Source organism: Lepidothrix coronata, unplaced genomic scaffold (assembly GCF_001604755.1).
Source record: "Lepidothrix coronata isolate B3197 unplaced genomic scaffold, Lepidothrix_coronata-1.0 Scaffold42, whole genome shotgun sequence".
In the NCBI taxonomy this organism is placed as follows: Eukaryota; Metazoa; Chordata; class Aves; order Passeriformes; family Pipridae; genus Lepidothrix; species Lepidothrix coronata.
In genome coordinates this window covers 5,336,618-5,353,563 of record NW_016690222.1, presented here as the reverse complement: position 1 = coordinate 5,353,563, position 16,946 = coordinate 5,336,618, and the positions used below count along the sequence as shown (strand labels likewise).

At 35.1% G+C, this 16,946-nt stretch overlaps 1 protein-coding gene across 7 annotated transcripts in view; it reads right to left on the bottom strand.

Annotated features, from left to right (window-relative positions):
* Positions 1–256: 256 nt before the first annotated feature.
* Positions 257–16,946, bottom strand: part of STXBP5 (syntaxin binding protein 5) — a 102,744-nt gene continuing 86,054 nt past the window's right edge. For 5 of the 7 annotated variants that reach the window (XM_017813745.1, XM_017813747.1, XM_017813748.1 and 2 more), the window contains 7 exons: positions 15,872–15,922; positions 11,513–11,752; positions 9,716–10,085; positions 7,058–7,223; positions 6,150–6,261; positions 3,792–4,012; positions 257–3,103 (listed from right to left, as the gene is read on the bottom strand). In XM_017813745.1, the coding sequence (XP_017669234.1) occupies positions 3,062–3,103; positions 3,792–4,012; positions 6,150–6,261; positions 7,058–7,223; positions 9,716–10,085; positions 11,513–11,752; positions 15,872–15,922 (1,202 nt within the window). In that variant the 3' untranslated portion in view covers positions 257–3,061. The remainder of the gene's footprint in view (positions 3,104–3,791; positions 4,013–6,149; positions 6,262–7,057; positions 7,224–9,715; positions 10,086–11,512; positions 11,753–15,871; positions 15,923–16,946) is intronic. The other 2 variants (XM_017813750.1, XM_017813751.1) reach the window with 1 other exon arrangement.

The window sequence follows — 16,946 nt, the reverse complement described above, 5'->3', positions numbered from 1 at the left end:
TTGCATAAAGACAGACAAGGAACACAGCTATATATTACTATATTTTAGAACTGACTGTTTGCTGAAGAACAAATCACTGGAGATGCCTGTGGTGTAACACTTTCAGACTGATTTCGAACACACGCATATTTACACATACCAGGATTCAAAAGTTACAATTTGGCAGGACTAAGGTGAAGAAAAGCTTCTTCAATTGACAGTTCCTAACGAGACACACTACATATAAACAGATAGGTAGCAGCAGTTTCTTACTTTCATCCAAAAAAAAAAAAAAAGTAATAGCTCAATTGTATTTTATAGTTTTCCAGACACTCTGAAAAAGTTTCACACAACTAAAATGCTAGTGAAAATACCAGGGGTGCTTCCCCACAAGGATTTCAATTTACTTTGCTGTACAAAAGGTGCACCACCAATAGCAGAACAAGATGCAATGATGTATCTATGATAAACTTCCTTCCACAGGGAAGGAAAAAGGAACATTTTAGACTAAAATTGTACATAGCCCCTTTTATTGACCAAGAACCATTTGTGTGTTTATCTCATGAGCAATCATTTCATTAGTCTTCATATCTAGAAGCATACTCTGAACTTAACCAACAAAAGAGATTCAACTATGATAGATTCTATAATATCAAATAAGCCACTACTCTTCTTGTACTGGCAGATGGTCTCTCACTGCCTCTTATTTTTTTGCTTGCTGGTGGTTGTCAAATGTGTCTTGATGAGAAAGTTAAGTACATTTCCTTTCACGTCAAGGTCATCTTCCATTGAATGATACCATGATTTATTGAAAAGTAATTTTACCATCCTCTCAACCGGAGCCTGGCCAGATTAATTTCAAGGATTCTATTGCCTTGAAATATAGTTTATCTTCACCTGGTCAAATAATAATCAGTCATCTCAATTTATAAACGTTGAGATAAGGAAGGGAACAAGTGTCAGCCAGGGTATTTTATTTTCGTATGTGGTATGGATATGAGTTTATCTAGTTTTCTTCTACCTGGATTTTTAACAAAATGGTGTTAATTTAAATATGCATTAATTAGACACTAAAAAATAAATTAACATGCAGAGGCAAATATTGCATGGCAAGCTGAGTTAAGCAACTGGAGTTAACATTGCCTCAGTAAGTATGGGAGAGAGCCGTCAAGAAAGCAGTGTTGCTTGTTCAAATTGTCACGTTCTCATAAGTCCTTTGAACAGTGGATGTGGTATGGCATGCCCTCATATTGGCAAAAGAATTCACTTGTCTTTTTAAATTAAATGCTACTATAAAGCAGGAAAATTTATCAGTTTGTGCTACAAAGCCCAAACATATTGGCCTCTCATTTAAAAAGCGAAATTAAAAACCATCAGTAACTTCAATATTTTGCATCCTTTAGGTGTTTTGTAAGGTTGCCTTATCTGTGTACCTGCAACATCACAATACAAATATAACCAAGGTTTTGCTTTGGGAACATTCAAAACATTTGTGAAAAAAGCAAACAAAACAATGCTTGGAGAAGCAAACTCAAATGATTAATTTCAGACAATGCAGACCTATCAGCTTCTAAGTACTCCCTTTTATAAGGCAAAACCAGTCAGTAACTATTTCTACTTTGAGGAAAAATGTCTAAATAAATTTTTGAAATGCAAGCATTTATTTTAAGAAATCTTCTCAAAAAGAGCTCTGGGTCATTCCCACAATATCAGCTTTAGTGCAGTAACCTAAAGTTAGTAAGTTAACTCAGCTGTATTATTTACCTCACCCAAACTGGAATTATTTCACCAATTCCTAAAGTTTCTGTGCACACTTTACCACTGTTTATATTGACAACACTGCTTTAGAAACTAAATCCAAACTTCAGGCCAACTGCCTTAGTGATGAGTGGGGCTGAGACAGGTACTTGTAAAATAGCTCTACTAGCAGAACTCAGAGATTTGCTAAACCACATACTGACAATTGGTAAATATTAGATGCTTGCTTGCCATTATTCATGCATCAGCACCTCCATGGCATGTAAAAGTTTGAAAACCTGAGTCCACGGTTATCTGATTTCATAGTAAAGGGACTAAAGGGGCATCTAGAACTCAAGTTTTGAGCAAAACCCTCTCAGCTATTTTAATTAATGGCTGTAAAGACACATTCTGTTAAACATTTATAAAAACTCACAGCATGAATGGAACCCACAGCCATTTCTAAATGTTACACAACCTTAACCAATAACTACTTTTGGCAAAAAAATGGCATTTAACTAAACAGAAGTTGAAGTATTCTTACCACAATGAAGATGTTACCACATTTCACATTGCACGGCCATAACACAAATGAAAACTCCCAGCATGACACATTCCAGTCATATTATTCACTTGACTTTTTTAATGCAAAAATTATGTTTTCTTTTGTTTTGCACTTCACAGAATATGATGTGAATACAAGAATACTAGATCAGGGGTCCAAGAAAAGACTATGCACAGGTTAACTACGTGTACAGTTTTCAACAAGGAATCTCCCAAGCTTCCAGTTTCTCCGATGAAAGAAGTGACAGCAAACTTCAACTCTTCTTCAATGATAATGGTAAATACAGTGAGTCCTAGAGATGGTAAGTGTAAGTCAGGTACTGTCCAGCAAGACAAACCACTTAATTCCAGCTCTTGGACCCCTGATTTATTGCCGCTCCTCACAGGAGGGTATAACACTGACAGCAATTACAATAGCACAAAAACTTTTGGCATATGAAATATTAACACAGGATTGACCCTGCATTGCCCCTGCCCATCTCACACTATGTTTTCCCTTTACTTTCTTTTCCACATCTTCTAGTTACTTTCTCAGTTCCACCTTTCTTCTAACCAACAGCTAAGAAACACTCAAGTTTGTTTTGTGTATGTGTTTCTTAGATATAAAGCTCCTCAGTTAAAGCCATGACTGAGGTAAAACAGTGTGTCATTTGTGCTAGGAAACAACAGTATCCAACGGTGAATACTCCTTTAAATTTCAGTGGTCCTGCCAAAATTAATGAAAAAACAAGATTTTTTTTCCATCAGGACAAAATTAAACAGATGTAATTGATGAGCGTCATCAGAATTGGTACCACTTCTTGTCTTTGTACTTCAACATCATCTAAAAAAAACCAAAAAACAATTTCTAATTACTGTTTCTATAATGTACCAAAACATACAATGACACAAATTATATGATTACAAAGCAGCATGAGAAAGAGGGATTCTAGTAAGGCTTCTGAAAGCTACAGCAACAACATTGCTGAACAGTGAGGGTTTAGCATGATGAATTTTTTAATGGTAGCAGGATTGCTGGTGATCTGGCCTCAGAAAAAGGCATATTTGAGAGAACAGGACGTTTGCACAGGAGTTCAGGAGTTCACATGAAAATGGATGAGAACAGCCATTCTATGTAGCTACTGAGGAGAAAGACTAACTTGCATTCGTGGGGTTTGCGTACAACTGGATCTTTCTTAAGGACCGCGGGAATCTGATAGAGCATTACTCTTCTTATTAATTCTACTCTTATTAATTCAGCAAAAATTTTTTCAAAAATGGGAATTGAGTTACAATTTTAGAAGCTTATGTGCCACTCCAGCAGACTGCGTGCTCTAGACCAATGTGCCGCAAGACAAAGCTGTTCAGGTTAGTACTTAATTATTAGGACTAACAATTGATAGACAAAAGGGAAGTATCCTTTATCAATGATACTGCATTCTCTTTAGATACCTCTAACATGCCTTTGCAGAACTCAGATACTTGCAGAACTTGCATTATTTGACAATCAATGTTCAGTTTAACATACTTACCTCATGAGCGTGTTTTGAGAAAGAATCAGCACTGTAAAGCATAGCTGCAGTCTTTTCTTCCAGTTCTCCTAGTTTCTGTCCTCTTTCATCTAATGCCAACCGGGCTCGTGCTAGTTCACCAACCACACCAGATGCTGCTCCTTTGACACCTTCAATACCTCCAGGTCCTGGAATATGCTGGGCAAGACTCCTTGATGCCTTCCCAGATGCTGATTCTCCAACTGGAGGCATTTGCAAAACAGCAAAAACAGAATAGTAAGGTTTTCCATCATTATTAAATAAATATCAATGAAACTAGTTTATACAGAGGTGCAATTTCTTTGCATGGAGACCCAACACCTAATTGTAGGTGTGACTATGAGCAACACTCACTACACAATGTTATTAGATATTACTACTTAATAAAACTGAGATTTTTCCAAGTTTGCAGGCAGGTTATAAAACTGTAACCTCTTCGCAGCTCAAGTGTGAAATTAAAATGCTCAGCAGTGCTAGCATCACGGTCATCAACAGAATTGTGCTGGTGAAGTGTTTTTTAACAACGTAGCTTATTTCTCATGAAACATGTTATGAGTTCAACAGACAAAGCAGGATAATTTTGAAAATACAAGCTGTGGTCGGTTCTGGAAGTGCTTTGCTGGTGTGTAAGCCAGCCAGTACGACTCCACCAGCCGAAGTTTCCTGATGGAAGTTCAATTTTAGATGCAGACACCTGAAGATTAGGTATCTATGCTCTCACTATTGTAAAAATCTTGAAAAAAAAAAAAGCAATGTAAACCATAAAAATATAGAATGACTGTAAGAACAAACCACCTCATCCTATAGTAAACACCCACGAATGGTGAGCTGTACAGCTGAACAGCTCCAGACTCCAGTGCTGGCACTGACTACATCGACTTTGCTCCTAATGGGACATCAGCCACCTAGTTCATTCTAGACCATTAATGGATGTGCTAATCTCATGCTGAATTGTTTACACTACAAAAACTTGAGGGTTTTTTTTCAAACATTAAGATATAGTTTAAATATTTTCTTTTTTTCAGCTCTAGGAAAAATAATATTGTTAATATATTTTGATGCAGTACTTCAAGATTCTCATTTGATTTTATGCTTCTATTAAGAATAATTTACATTTACTAACACTATAAACATCTTTCTGTGTACTTCCATAAATAAAAAAGAGAACTCATTTCACTTATGACAGACATTGCTGTGACCCTCATGGTAAATACGGCTACTCTAGAGACATTCTCAGACGTCTTTTGAATTGTCATTAAACTCAATTTCAGGCTACAATTCATTATGCTTTTTTTTTTTTCCATTAAATATTATTTTCCTTGTGAAGATCCAAGCCAAAACTTGAAATTATGTAAAGAGGCAGCTTCTAAAGTTATAAGGTATTTTCCCCTGTCCCAGTCATACTATTAAACTATAATTTGTGCACACAAACTTCTCTCCTAGAATATTTCACCAACCTTCTGAAGTATTATCTATATAAATAGAAATCTTTAACACAGAAAGTGACCTCTAAATATCTGATGTCTGTTAAAAATGCACAGGAACAAGCAATGAAGTCTAATTGAATTTCTATTGTAGAGATCTAAAGAACCAATGTAAGAGAAAGGATTGCCAGGGCACCATGTTCATTTAAACAAGTATGTTTCATGTTAATAAGGAAACAGTTCTTATAAATAAACTTGCATAATATGGTGCTGCACCTAGCAAATCTCTGAATAAGTAGAAGGTTTTTTCTTTAAATATATTAAAGTGCTGAATGCTACAGTAAAAAAGAAATGTGTAATTAAAAAAAAAAAAGAGAAAATGATAAAGCAATGAAAATTTTGCCAAATCTGAATTTTACTGTCCTATAAACAGAGGACTGAATCGAACTATCAAACACTTCTGTCCTTCCTTGCAATTCCTAAGGCATCTCTGCACAAATCAACTGAGTAAAATCTGGCAAAATAACTGAACTAGAGTGGAGTCTTAATTTCCCCACTGTCCAGAACAGCATTCTCCAAAAACATTCCCTTTCAGTTTACCAGCATAAACAGCACCACGGTCAGTACTACACAATTCACAAAGATGAATAAAAATAAGATTAGTTGTTCCATTTCTTGTCTTATAATCTGCTCCTGAATAAATGAGGTAAAAGAGCCTGTGAAAAAAACAAGCTTTTCTGATCTTGTTGGTAAGGTGTACAACATAAAAAAGATACAAAAAAAGTATTTGTCACTGCCTTTTTTACTTTCCTCTTTACAAATGTTATGTTCTATTTACACAGGTAATACATTTATCAAGGATCACTGCCTTTCTTGGGTAGAAATACCAGAAAAATAACAAAGAATAAAAACTTACACAGTTCTTCTCTGTCAAGTGACTGTGCCCCACCTCCAAACAGGCCTTTAAAGAACCCTCTGTTTGGTGCTTCTGGTGTTTCTACAGGAGTGAAGAGCTCACCCAACATTTCCTTTGCAATGAAGAAGGGACATAACAAGGCATACATTACTAAAATTAATGTAATGCTCTCACTTTCAGGATTTATTTAACTGATTTGCATTTCAAAATCAATATGCTTAAATGGACATCTGCCTTTGCAAGGCAACTTAGGAAATATAAAAACACAGTAAGAAGATCAAACCTTCTGTTCTGACGTCTGCAAGCTTATAGCTCATGGAATTCAGAAGCAAAGAAATGCATTCAAAGTTGTTTTTGCCCCTCAACAACTTGGGTAATACTCCTGATTTTGTTCTACGGAAACTGTATCTACAGATATGCATATCCATTCAGCAGTACCAAAGCAGAACTTATAGCTTGCATCTCTGCTATTTCACTATTCTATACAACTACCAAGCTGAAGCATGACCAAGAATCTTTTCAAACTGTTAATACCCCTGAAACATTAACAGCTTCCTTCAAGTATCCCGAGCTGGCATTCCCCTCTTGTGTCAGCACCCACCTCCACTAGCATCAATCAAACAAGGGAATTTTAACTGCATGTTACAAAAGGAAATTTCCTATTGATCAAAAGGAAACTAAGTAAGAAACTGATTCAAGTACAAGAGCATGGATGGAACAGAAAAAATTAAGGATAGAAGTGATTCATCCTGAATAAGACTGTACAGTGAAGAAAAAAAAAAATAAATCAAAGCACAAAAGCCAAAGTGCTTGGCTTTATGACAAACTTCATTACTGTAGGCATGGTGAATTTAGAACCAAGAATCTCAGAATATATCCAATAAATATTTTTTAAAAAAATTCATTACCTGAAGATTTTCACATGTTTCTTGGCTGTAGGTGAGCCTCTGTATTTCAGTTGGTGAGACCAGATAGAGTGCTTGTCCATTATTGGTGAAGCAGAATGTTCTGGCTATCCGCATATTGGTGAGTGGCAGGTAATATACATCCAACAATGGCCTTAAACTTGGCAAACTTAAGGAAAAGAATTTTAAACTCCATTAAATATAGCAGAAATGTCTATTATTGATCAAATGGCTCACTGCAATACATTATTCTTTCTCTTCATCTGCATGAGTACCACATAAACAGGGTTTCATCAAATGCAACTACAGAATCTCAAAACGTGAGATTTTTCAAGGTAGCAGCTCAAAAGTGAAATTTAAGCACCTGCATCACAGATGCATTTAAAAGCATTACTTAAATGATACTCTGAGCATGTAAATTACAAATTCACTATTTAATGAATTAGACATTACTTAATAATTACTTACAAAGTATTTCAGTAAGTATTTATCAAGAGTTTACAATGAAACATCCTGTCTCTTCTCTCCTTGACTAAAAATACAAGTCTAAAAGATTTGTCCTCAAGAACACTTAGAAATATGCAGGGGTGTGCTGTCAAAGGAAAACAGAATTCAGTAGCCTCAAACAATCCACCTAATTATGTCCACCTTTTTTGTCTGACTGGATACTTAAGAGAAAGTTCTTTTAGAGCAAAGTTTGCTTACCTTGTACTTTTTGATTCTGCACATGTAACTGCAGTACTTATTGCATCAATCTACTGAAGAACAGACACAGCACACTTGGGCTATAACAATGTTCATGCTACCAAACATTCCTCTCCCTCAACGTAACAATAAATGTGAGTGAGTGACAGAACACCTGATTTCTTGACAAGAAGAAGCCAAAATAAACTGCTGTCTCTGAAACATCCTCTGTGAAGTTTTTGTAAAAGAACTTACACAAGCTGTTAGCTGCAAATGTCCCAACAATACATTAAACAGCTTCTGCTGCAGACACCACCTGCATAAGATTATTTCTAGAAACTAAAAGAAGTAGCAAAAGAAGCAAAGTGAAGTCAAAACCAAAGAAAGATGTAGTAACCACAACGGTAAGTGTTGGGTTGCCTTTGTTTGTTTGTTTTGGGGTTTGTTTCGGTTTGTTTTTCTTGAATAATAATGAGATTGGCTTTGGAAGCAAGTTTTAAAAATGAGAAATAAAAAGCAATATTTTTTTTGTAACACATCACCCAGAAACGACACTTCTGCCATGCATGTATCTAAAATAAGAATATTCTTAAGAGAGAGTTAATAACAGGGAAGTGTCTTGCTTCAGATCAATGGAAGCATAAAACATCCCTACAGCTTCAAAACACAAAACCATTAGATCAAGTAGGACAAGTGTGACATCCATAATAGCATTTTCATAGTTTGTTACAGATTTCTTACTAAGTACTATCTAAATCTATATCAGTAGATAAGTATTGGGCATCTTCGGTATGATACAGTGACAGCTGTATCATACTGACAGCTTTACACAAACCTCATATTAAATCCACTTCCCAATAGCAATTCATGCTTAAATAACGGAGCTAATCCTTGGGAGTCCAACTTCCTCACACAATGTAACAATTCAGTATTTATAATTTAGCACCCATGAAGAGCTCATTAGAAAACAACATGAATCCTGAGTAAGACAGGATTTGTTTCAATATATGGTACCTGAACATTACTAAGTTTAGTTTTAATGAGGAAAAACAACAGTGTTTGCCCTGCAAGGTGAGCAGTATCTTGTGGAGATGTTTAGAATATATGTTGGGATACACACCAATGGAGTTACAGACTTACAATCAAAACTTATTTTTAACTGTAGTAGGAATAAAACTAAAGCTGATATATGACAACTTAATAAATAAGTATTTCCCAAGCTGAGAGCTTCTTTTGTCAACCTTAAAAATAACATTTTAGGAATTTTACTGGCATAATTTTAAAATGCCATGTTCCATATTCATCCTAGCATTAGGCCATGACTAAATTGCAGGTGCAAGGGTATAAGCATATACACTGCTGTTCAGAATAAAATAGCATTTAGAAACATTAAGAAAAAAAATTCATGAAAATTACATAAGTGACAAGTAAGTATATTCAAAAACTACTACTACATTTTTAAACTCATAACTTAAACCTGTACAATTGTAGCAATTCCTGTAAAACTACTAGCAGTTAATCTTGCCTTTATAGCCTGAGTTTAAGGCCTTCAAGACATGAGCAAGCTACACAACATCAGTAAGCTTGAGGCATGAGTGTGATGCAAACAGCTGCACAAAAATCGATAGAGTTGTGGTCAGGTACAAGGTAAAGTTCTGACTCAAGGCAGTTTTCTCCATCAGGGAGTAAATTCATCTTTTAGACAAACTTCAACTCATGGACCTATATCACGTTTGAAACTATGTGTTGAACCAGGGTAGCTTGAGCTAAAATGGTAAACTTTTTCATGTGTTAGAGGCATAACTAATAGCAATGTGTAATCAAAATTATCCAGGCCCAAGTGTTAGAGATTCATTAACCCTGAATGAATGTAGATTTTTTTTTTTAAATTTATCTTCTAATGGAAAAGGAACCTTTCTGTGTAGCAGAAGGCTACTACTTCTTTTTATGTTTAAGTTACTATCAAACAGGTCTTACCTAAAAGTCATAATATGCCCATTGGCACAGAAACATGCAAGGCAGATACTGTTACTCAATGACACTATGTCTCCACGAAGAACAAAAGAAGTCTCTGTTATATTTTGCTTATAAGTACAGTTCTGGGATGGCAGTGAGATAACTTTTGCTTGCTTTTCTGAACATATCACTGCATATTGGTTTTCACTGATTTCCTGAGAGGAAGAAGGGGACACTGAGACAGGACGTCGTTTTTTTGCTTTTTCTTTTTCATCTTTATCTTCAGGAACATTGTATTCTCTCCAGGGTTCATGTGCTGGTGGGACCAAAGATCCTGTGGTATCCAAAAAAGCCATTCTCAAGATTGCCCCTTTTAGCCTCAGGATGGTTCCTAGGAAAAAGGAGTTGAGCACATTTCTGAAACAGTTCTCCTAAATTGCCTTTCAAGCTACAAAATATTCCTTTAAGAAGCTAGCAGAATGAAAAGAAAACAAAAACTTCGGCTTGCCTCTGTAGCAAAACAGATGTACCAAAAACTTTGTACATTTATCTAAAAACCAAGGAAGCACATAGGTACTCAAGAAAATTTTAGATCAGTTTTCAAGGGTGTATGTATTCTATTCCATTAACTTCCCAGGAAATGTATACATTTAGTAAGAGAACCAGACTGCCATACACATTTGTATTCAAGTTCAGTGCCACAAATGCACCTGATTTCACTCTCTCCTGAGAAGTATAAGTGTGCTTAATATCGACAATAAATGTTATTAGTCAAAGGTGAGCACCACTTTTTCCTTCAACTGGTTCAGAAACAAGCAATGTGTGTCTTATTCCTCCCCTGCAGTTCACTCTTGAATCCATCTCTCTAGCATAAAATGAAAGAGGAAAGTTTTCCTTCCTTACTGTTCAAACCACTGTATCTGTAGACCAGATTTTAATAGATTTCTTAATTTACCTTAGTATATTCACACATAAGTAACAACATGAACATTTGCTAAGTACAAAAAAATACTACACACGTGGCAAGATCTTTAATGGATTATGCTGCAGATCCAGTGATGAAACCTACTGTCTAGCCTGCAGCCTTGCCTTTATGATCAAATGTTACCAAATCTGAATACTGCTACCAATACTTACTTGATTTGGGCACAAATTACATATATAGTCTAGATATTACACCACTTCTAATCATTATTACAATCAAATAGCATAGTAATTTGTATGTATGATATGATCTGTGTGAGCAAAATGGACTAGAGCAGCATGTTTTCATGAGACAGTGGTAGTAGGAAAGCTGAATCTATGCTTAACAGCATATCCAACAAACCACTAATACATAATTTCAACCAAATCAGTTGCTGTGTATCAGAAAAGATACAAGACTTTTTACAGTAATCTAAGGGAATATTTTGTCACTAATATTTCAAGCTAGTTGTTCAACATACAGCCTTAATTTGCATTCCATTCTCTTCATGAAGAAAAACTGAAGGGTTCTTACCTCATGACAAAAAAAAAATAATAAACTGAGCATTTGATATTACTCATCTCTTCTGGTATCTCTGTTTAACAATTGCAAACATGGTTTTCTCAGCAAGTATACACTAAAGTGGTATTTTTATATTTTATGAGATTGTATTTTCAACTTTTCCAACTTTAAAACTCTGGTAATAAACTAAACAGTCCAGACTGTTATCTTATATATGGAATATATATTCTTAATTACTCTATAATTGAAAAAAACCAATTTCTTACAAAAATATGAAGAAGGACAACAATACTTTATCAAAGTATATTTTAGCCTGTCTGCTTTGTACATACCACTAGGAGAAACAATTACTGGCTGAAGAAGTCTTTGCTCTCCTCCTGGGGGTAAGTTCAGTACAATGACAAGCACTGTGCCCAGCGTGGTCCCAACCCACAGGCATGGGGAAGGTGATGTATCAGCCTTTCTTGTGAAAGTCTCACAAAAATGAAGAGCTGAAATTGCCTCGCGTGACTCTTTATCAATGCTAGTTACACTAGAACTCCGGGATCGACTGAAAGAGTTGTCTTTGACATCTGAAAATAAATCAGTATTAATTAAAAAGAATGGCAAAATGCAGGCATTAAGAGAATTCAATATTGTTGTGTGTTCTTTAGCATCAACTGTATACTAACTACCATTCTATTGATTACTACCCCTGTATTCTTCCTTAGTCATGTTTGCTTTTGGCCCAGTTTTCAACTCTGTATCTGAGCAAATCTTTGTTACAGAGGTTGTCATTAGATAATGATCATGAACAATTTTTATGCATATTTCTGTCTTCTAGGGCCAGAGAAAAACAGTCATCAAACAGGACTCCTTAAAAAAATTGAATTACAAACCTTTCTGCCAATTAGTTCATTGATCAGACTAAAAAATACTGGCTTCCATGGAACACGGTTTACTAATCTTATGAAGAAACAAGTATTTTACTTTAGGAACTTCAGTGACATCCAGACAGCATGGTAACATGGAACCTGTAATGGCTCATAATAATATTGTCCCACTTTAGGAAACTGTATGGAGGAGATCCAACAGCCTATTTACAGATCCCCAAAATTTCGGTAAAAGAAACAACAAATGCTACCAAATGCCACTTGGTACTGGTATGCAAAGCTGAAGATTTCCACTTTGAATGTTGTACCATAGTGCCAGTAACGGCACTAAAACTTTTCAGGATGTCTTGCTCGCTGCTTAGCAAATAAACGAATTTTAATGTTAACAAAAGCTCAAATGAATAAATGTGCTGCTCCATTCTAACCGTGTGCTGCCTGTAGGTGTGGCAACACTTAATACGTCCGCATACACTGACTTTATCTGTGCATTCAAAAATTATTGCTTTACTTTCTTAATTCATAATTGCAAAATTTTAGCACAAGACAGCTCTTACCAGTAAAAGTTTGATGCAATTTATATAATGACTTTATAAAAAAAATCAAGTTCTTGGTCTAGATCTTTGTGTAGATGTATACATTTGGCATCTTTAAAGCAGGACTAAGAGCTAAAGAGCAACATTCAACCACATACTTTTTGGAAGTAATACTATGTTAGTTTCATTAAATTATGGCAAAACTTTCTACTAAGAACATCTAACATGCATTTAGAAATCATATATACGAGATTTCATGTGACTAAATACACACATCTACTTAACACAAACAGTGAATCTTCTCAGGATATAATTGTCTCATTCCAACAAGGATACAAAAAAATTATTGTCCTGTTGAATTTTAGCTGTCAAATGTAAAACATGGATTATACAAAGAAATTAACTCAACCACTCAGATATTAACATCATTTTTCCATTTAAATAAAATTAAATCCAGAGTAAAACAATGAAAACAATTATTTGGTTTTATAATTCTTCTAATGACCACCACCTCTTATGATACTTGGTTTTTTTTCAGGCTTGAATATTTAATAATTTAATGCATTTTTTTCAACTTTAACATGGATTCATCAGTCTGAATATAATAATACAGTAACTGCAATACGCATAACATTAAATGTGCATTCCTGAGTTCTAGCTGGTTGAATAACTGAAGAACATGTGTACAAATTCCAAAAGCAATGGAATGGACAGGAAAAAAAACCCAATAAAAATTAACTTGCCAGATAATATGGGCATTTTTGAGAGGGGTCAATTCATTCTGAAGAGAGAACTAAGGGTAAACAGTTTAACTGTTTTAGTGCATCTTATTTATCCTGAACTCAAGAAAGAAGTCAATGATTTGTTAATGGATTAGGTTCAGGTGAAGAGGAAGGAACAACAGTGTGATGAATCATTACACACCACTTCATCAGAAAGATGGAAAGATGAGGCTCTTTTGAGCAACTAAACCAAAGAATAGGACCTAGTGGCAATAGTATCTTTATCACTGGATTAGAACATTGAAAAGCAATGGTATAATGCTGACAAGGGTATGTTCAAGAAACTTCTGTTTTAGAAAGTGGAGAATAAATACAGAAACACACTTTAGATTTTCTTTAATGTATTCAGAAAGGAAAAGGGGTAGGTTAAAGATCTAAAGACAGAAAAGTAATCTGAAAGAACAAGATCATGGAAGAGTAGATTTCAAGAAGCCATGGAAAGAAATGAGAGAAAATGATAGGATAATGAATTTGGGAGAAAAGCATTTCAGCTGTCTCCTACAGGCAATAGATGGAGCCACATAAGCAACAAAAAAACCCAAACAAGCAAGGCAACAGTCTTTCAAGAATATTATGCAAAAGCTATCCCACTAGGAGAAAAGATAGAAATAATAAAAAAAAAGATTATGATTGCTTAAGGAAGTTATTTACAGACCTAAAAACCTTGAAGAATTTTATGCAGAACAAAATGAGGCATCTAAGTGCAGATATTTACACACACGAAAAAACAAAACCAGTCAAAGGCTATTACAATTCAGAAGGTACAGACTATTTTATGAGTATATCAGAAGTAATGTGACAAAAACCCCCTTCCATTATTTCACTAGAAAGAATGGCAAATACTAAGTGATGTAGAAAATGCTTCAACTCTTTCAGGATCGGAAAATGCTGAAAAAACTTCAACATTCACTTTTCTCCAATCTTCATTAGAAAAAATAACACTTCAAAGTACTTATTGCCACCAAAGAATTGGGAGCAAAACGGCAGAATTACAGTTGGATAATATTTAAGTACAAATGTGTTCCAGCTTGCAAAGTACGACAAAATTCACTCTGTGCCAAAATTACCCCTAAACCATGTGTAAACATAGTAAGGAAGAATATAAACATATCAAAAAGAGAAGTCAAATTCTTCTGCTCTTTAGTGCAAAAAAGGTCACAGTTAAATCCCTCTAGTTCTGGGCACTGAGTTTAGAAAGAGAAGGAAAAATTCCAGTTCCAGAGAAGATTAAAACAAGTCATCCTAGGTTCAGACAACATAATCTAAAGAAGAAGGAGCTGAATTCTGTAAAAAAAAAAAAATCTGCAAAAATGAAATTAGAGATATGATGACAGATTTCAACAGCATAAAATGGCTAACAAAGATAGGGAGTACTTGTTACCCCTGTTCATTGCAGAAAGGACAAGAAAAAGTTCATATGAAAGCAAGGAAGTTTGATTAAATAACAGAAAATTTGTCTAATTACTATAAAACATTGAAACTGTCTCGTATTTTCTGTAGGTCTATGAATAGATCAGAGGTTTAACTGTCAAACATCCTTGCCATAGCAATGGATTAAAGGATCTCTGAGGGTTGCTTCCAACTTCACATTTCTCTGAGTGGGGCAAGCTGTAATTGTAAATCAGGGTGGTCCAGCTCAGTTTCGGAATATCCCAGTGTCATGGACTTTTTCCTTGTCAATAGCAGCAGCAGCTGTCACACACACAGTGCTGCAGCTGCCAGTCTGATCCTGGTCTGTCTTCTGCTGGGCTTGTGGTAGCAGTTCTGCTGCAGAAAGGGGAGTGAGCTGTGGCAGGCAGAAAGCAGCTGCATCTACTGCTGTAGGTCTACAGCTGTTCCCCATCACTTCTTTAGAGAATAAGGCAAGGGGAGCTGGATATGATCTACAAGCTGGCTGTCAAAGTATTTTAAAAAATAATCTACTCATTTGTATGCTGTTTTACTTATGCAACACAATGACCTTTAGTATTACAGACTTCAAAACTGAACTGCTTCCTATATAAAAAGTTACTGTGCTTTTTCAAGAAAAATTAAATTCTCAGACTGGTCATCCATCCAAACAGCTGTATGTTCCTTTAATTTAGAGAGAGTGGTCACAAGACAATTAAAGTTTATAAAACTACAGCCAACTATTTGTTGAGAGGACCTCAACATACCCTGTTAAAATATTTCAATTTTCAGTTTAAAACATATCAGATGGCAGCAGTTTTCCTTATGTTGTCTGCTTGTCATGCTTTTGCTATCACAGCACTACTGATAAAGTGAGTGACAGATGCCTAAAAATTGACCGAAGTGTGATAAGCCATATACAGGAATTATAGGCTTACCTTAAGATGACGGCAAAGACATTTTGTGCCTGAGAGTCCCCAGAAAGAGTGGAATTAAAATTTTAGTTCTATACTTCAGATAAATGCAACATAAAGTCATGATAGCTTACATAATTTAGGACTCTAACGCACTTGCATTCAGTTTTCGTAAAAATAAAATTAACTCTGTAAACTTACCTAAATCAGGCTTTAACTCAGTTGGCAAACTTAGCTTCCTGGACATCTTTGCTGAAAAGTGAAGTATATCTTTTTTTTAAAAAAGAATAAACATAATTCTGCTGGCCTTTATTTGCTTCTTTCCCAATATTTAATATATAATTGTTTATTACATTAATCGCAGTACTTTACAGGATTTCCACTAAAGCAAAGCCTCACTTCCACAAGTGAAGGGTGCAAAGTAAAACATGGAAGACAGCTAAATCCCTAAATACATCATTTTATGACTTTTGCTGAGCTTGATTTCTCCTCAGGCTTCAGGCAGAACTTGATAGATTGGACGACTTTGGTTCAACCCCAAGCTTTATCTCAGGTGAGAGAACAGAATACAGACTCTTGGCCACTGCAAAGATGCACACTTAAGTTTACATAAAATTAAGACACAACCCCCCTTTCTTACGGACTACTTTCTGATCAAACTGGAGACATTTAAAACAGAAAAACATGAACTCGGAGGTACTAAAACAGTAATGCAAATGCGTAAAAAGCTAATAATTTGAGATGCAACCCACAACCTTAGAAGAATTATCACAAAACCAGCAGCATACAAACACTTGCAACATCACCATTAAAAAAAAAGATAGATAATTTTGATAATACTGTTCAAATGATAAACAGCACTTGAACTTATTCCTAACTTAAAAATTCCTTTTATAGGAAGGGAATTCTTGCAGTGCATTTAAACTGCAGTAAAATACTTAAAAATGCTGCTATAATAAACATACCAACTCAACTAGTAGCATATACATCCCTCTTCCATCTTTCTTTCAACAATTACTGGAGAAGGAATTATTTTGATGTAGCTTACTAGACTAGGACTACACTCTGAATTTATTTCCCACACATATGCTTGAATTTTGCTATAGCAATTAATTATTCACCATCTTGCAAGGATAATACTTCTTTTGCTAAAGTAGATGTTGAGAATAGCCTCATAATTCTAGAAGTACCCTGCAATGGATATCACACATAAAGCACCCTGAATCTTGCTGCTTTTCTCTGTTAAAAATGGAGTTAACTCATTCTAATTATCACT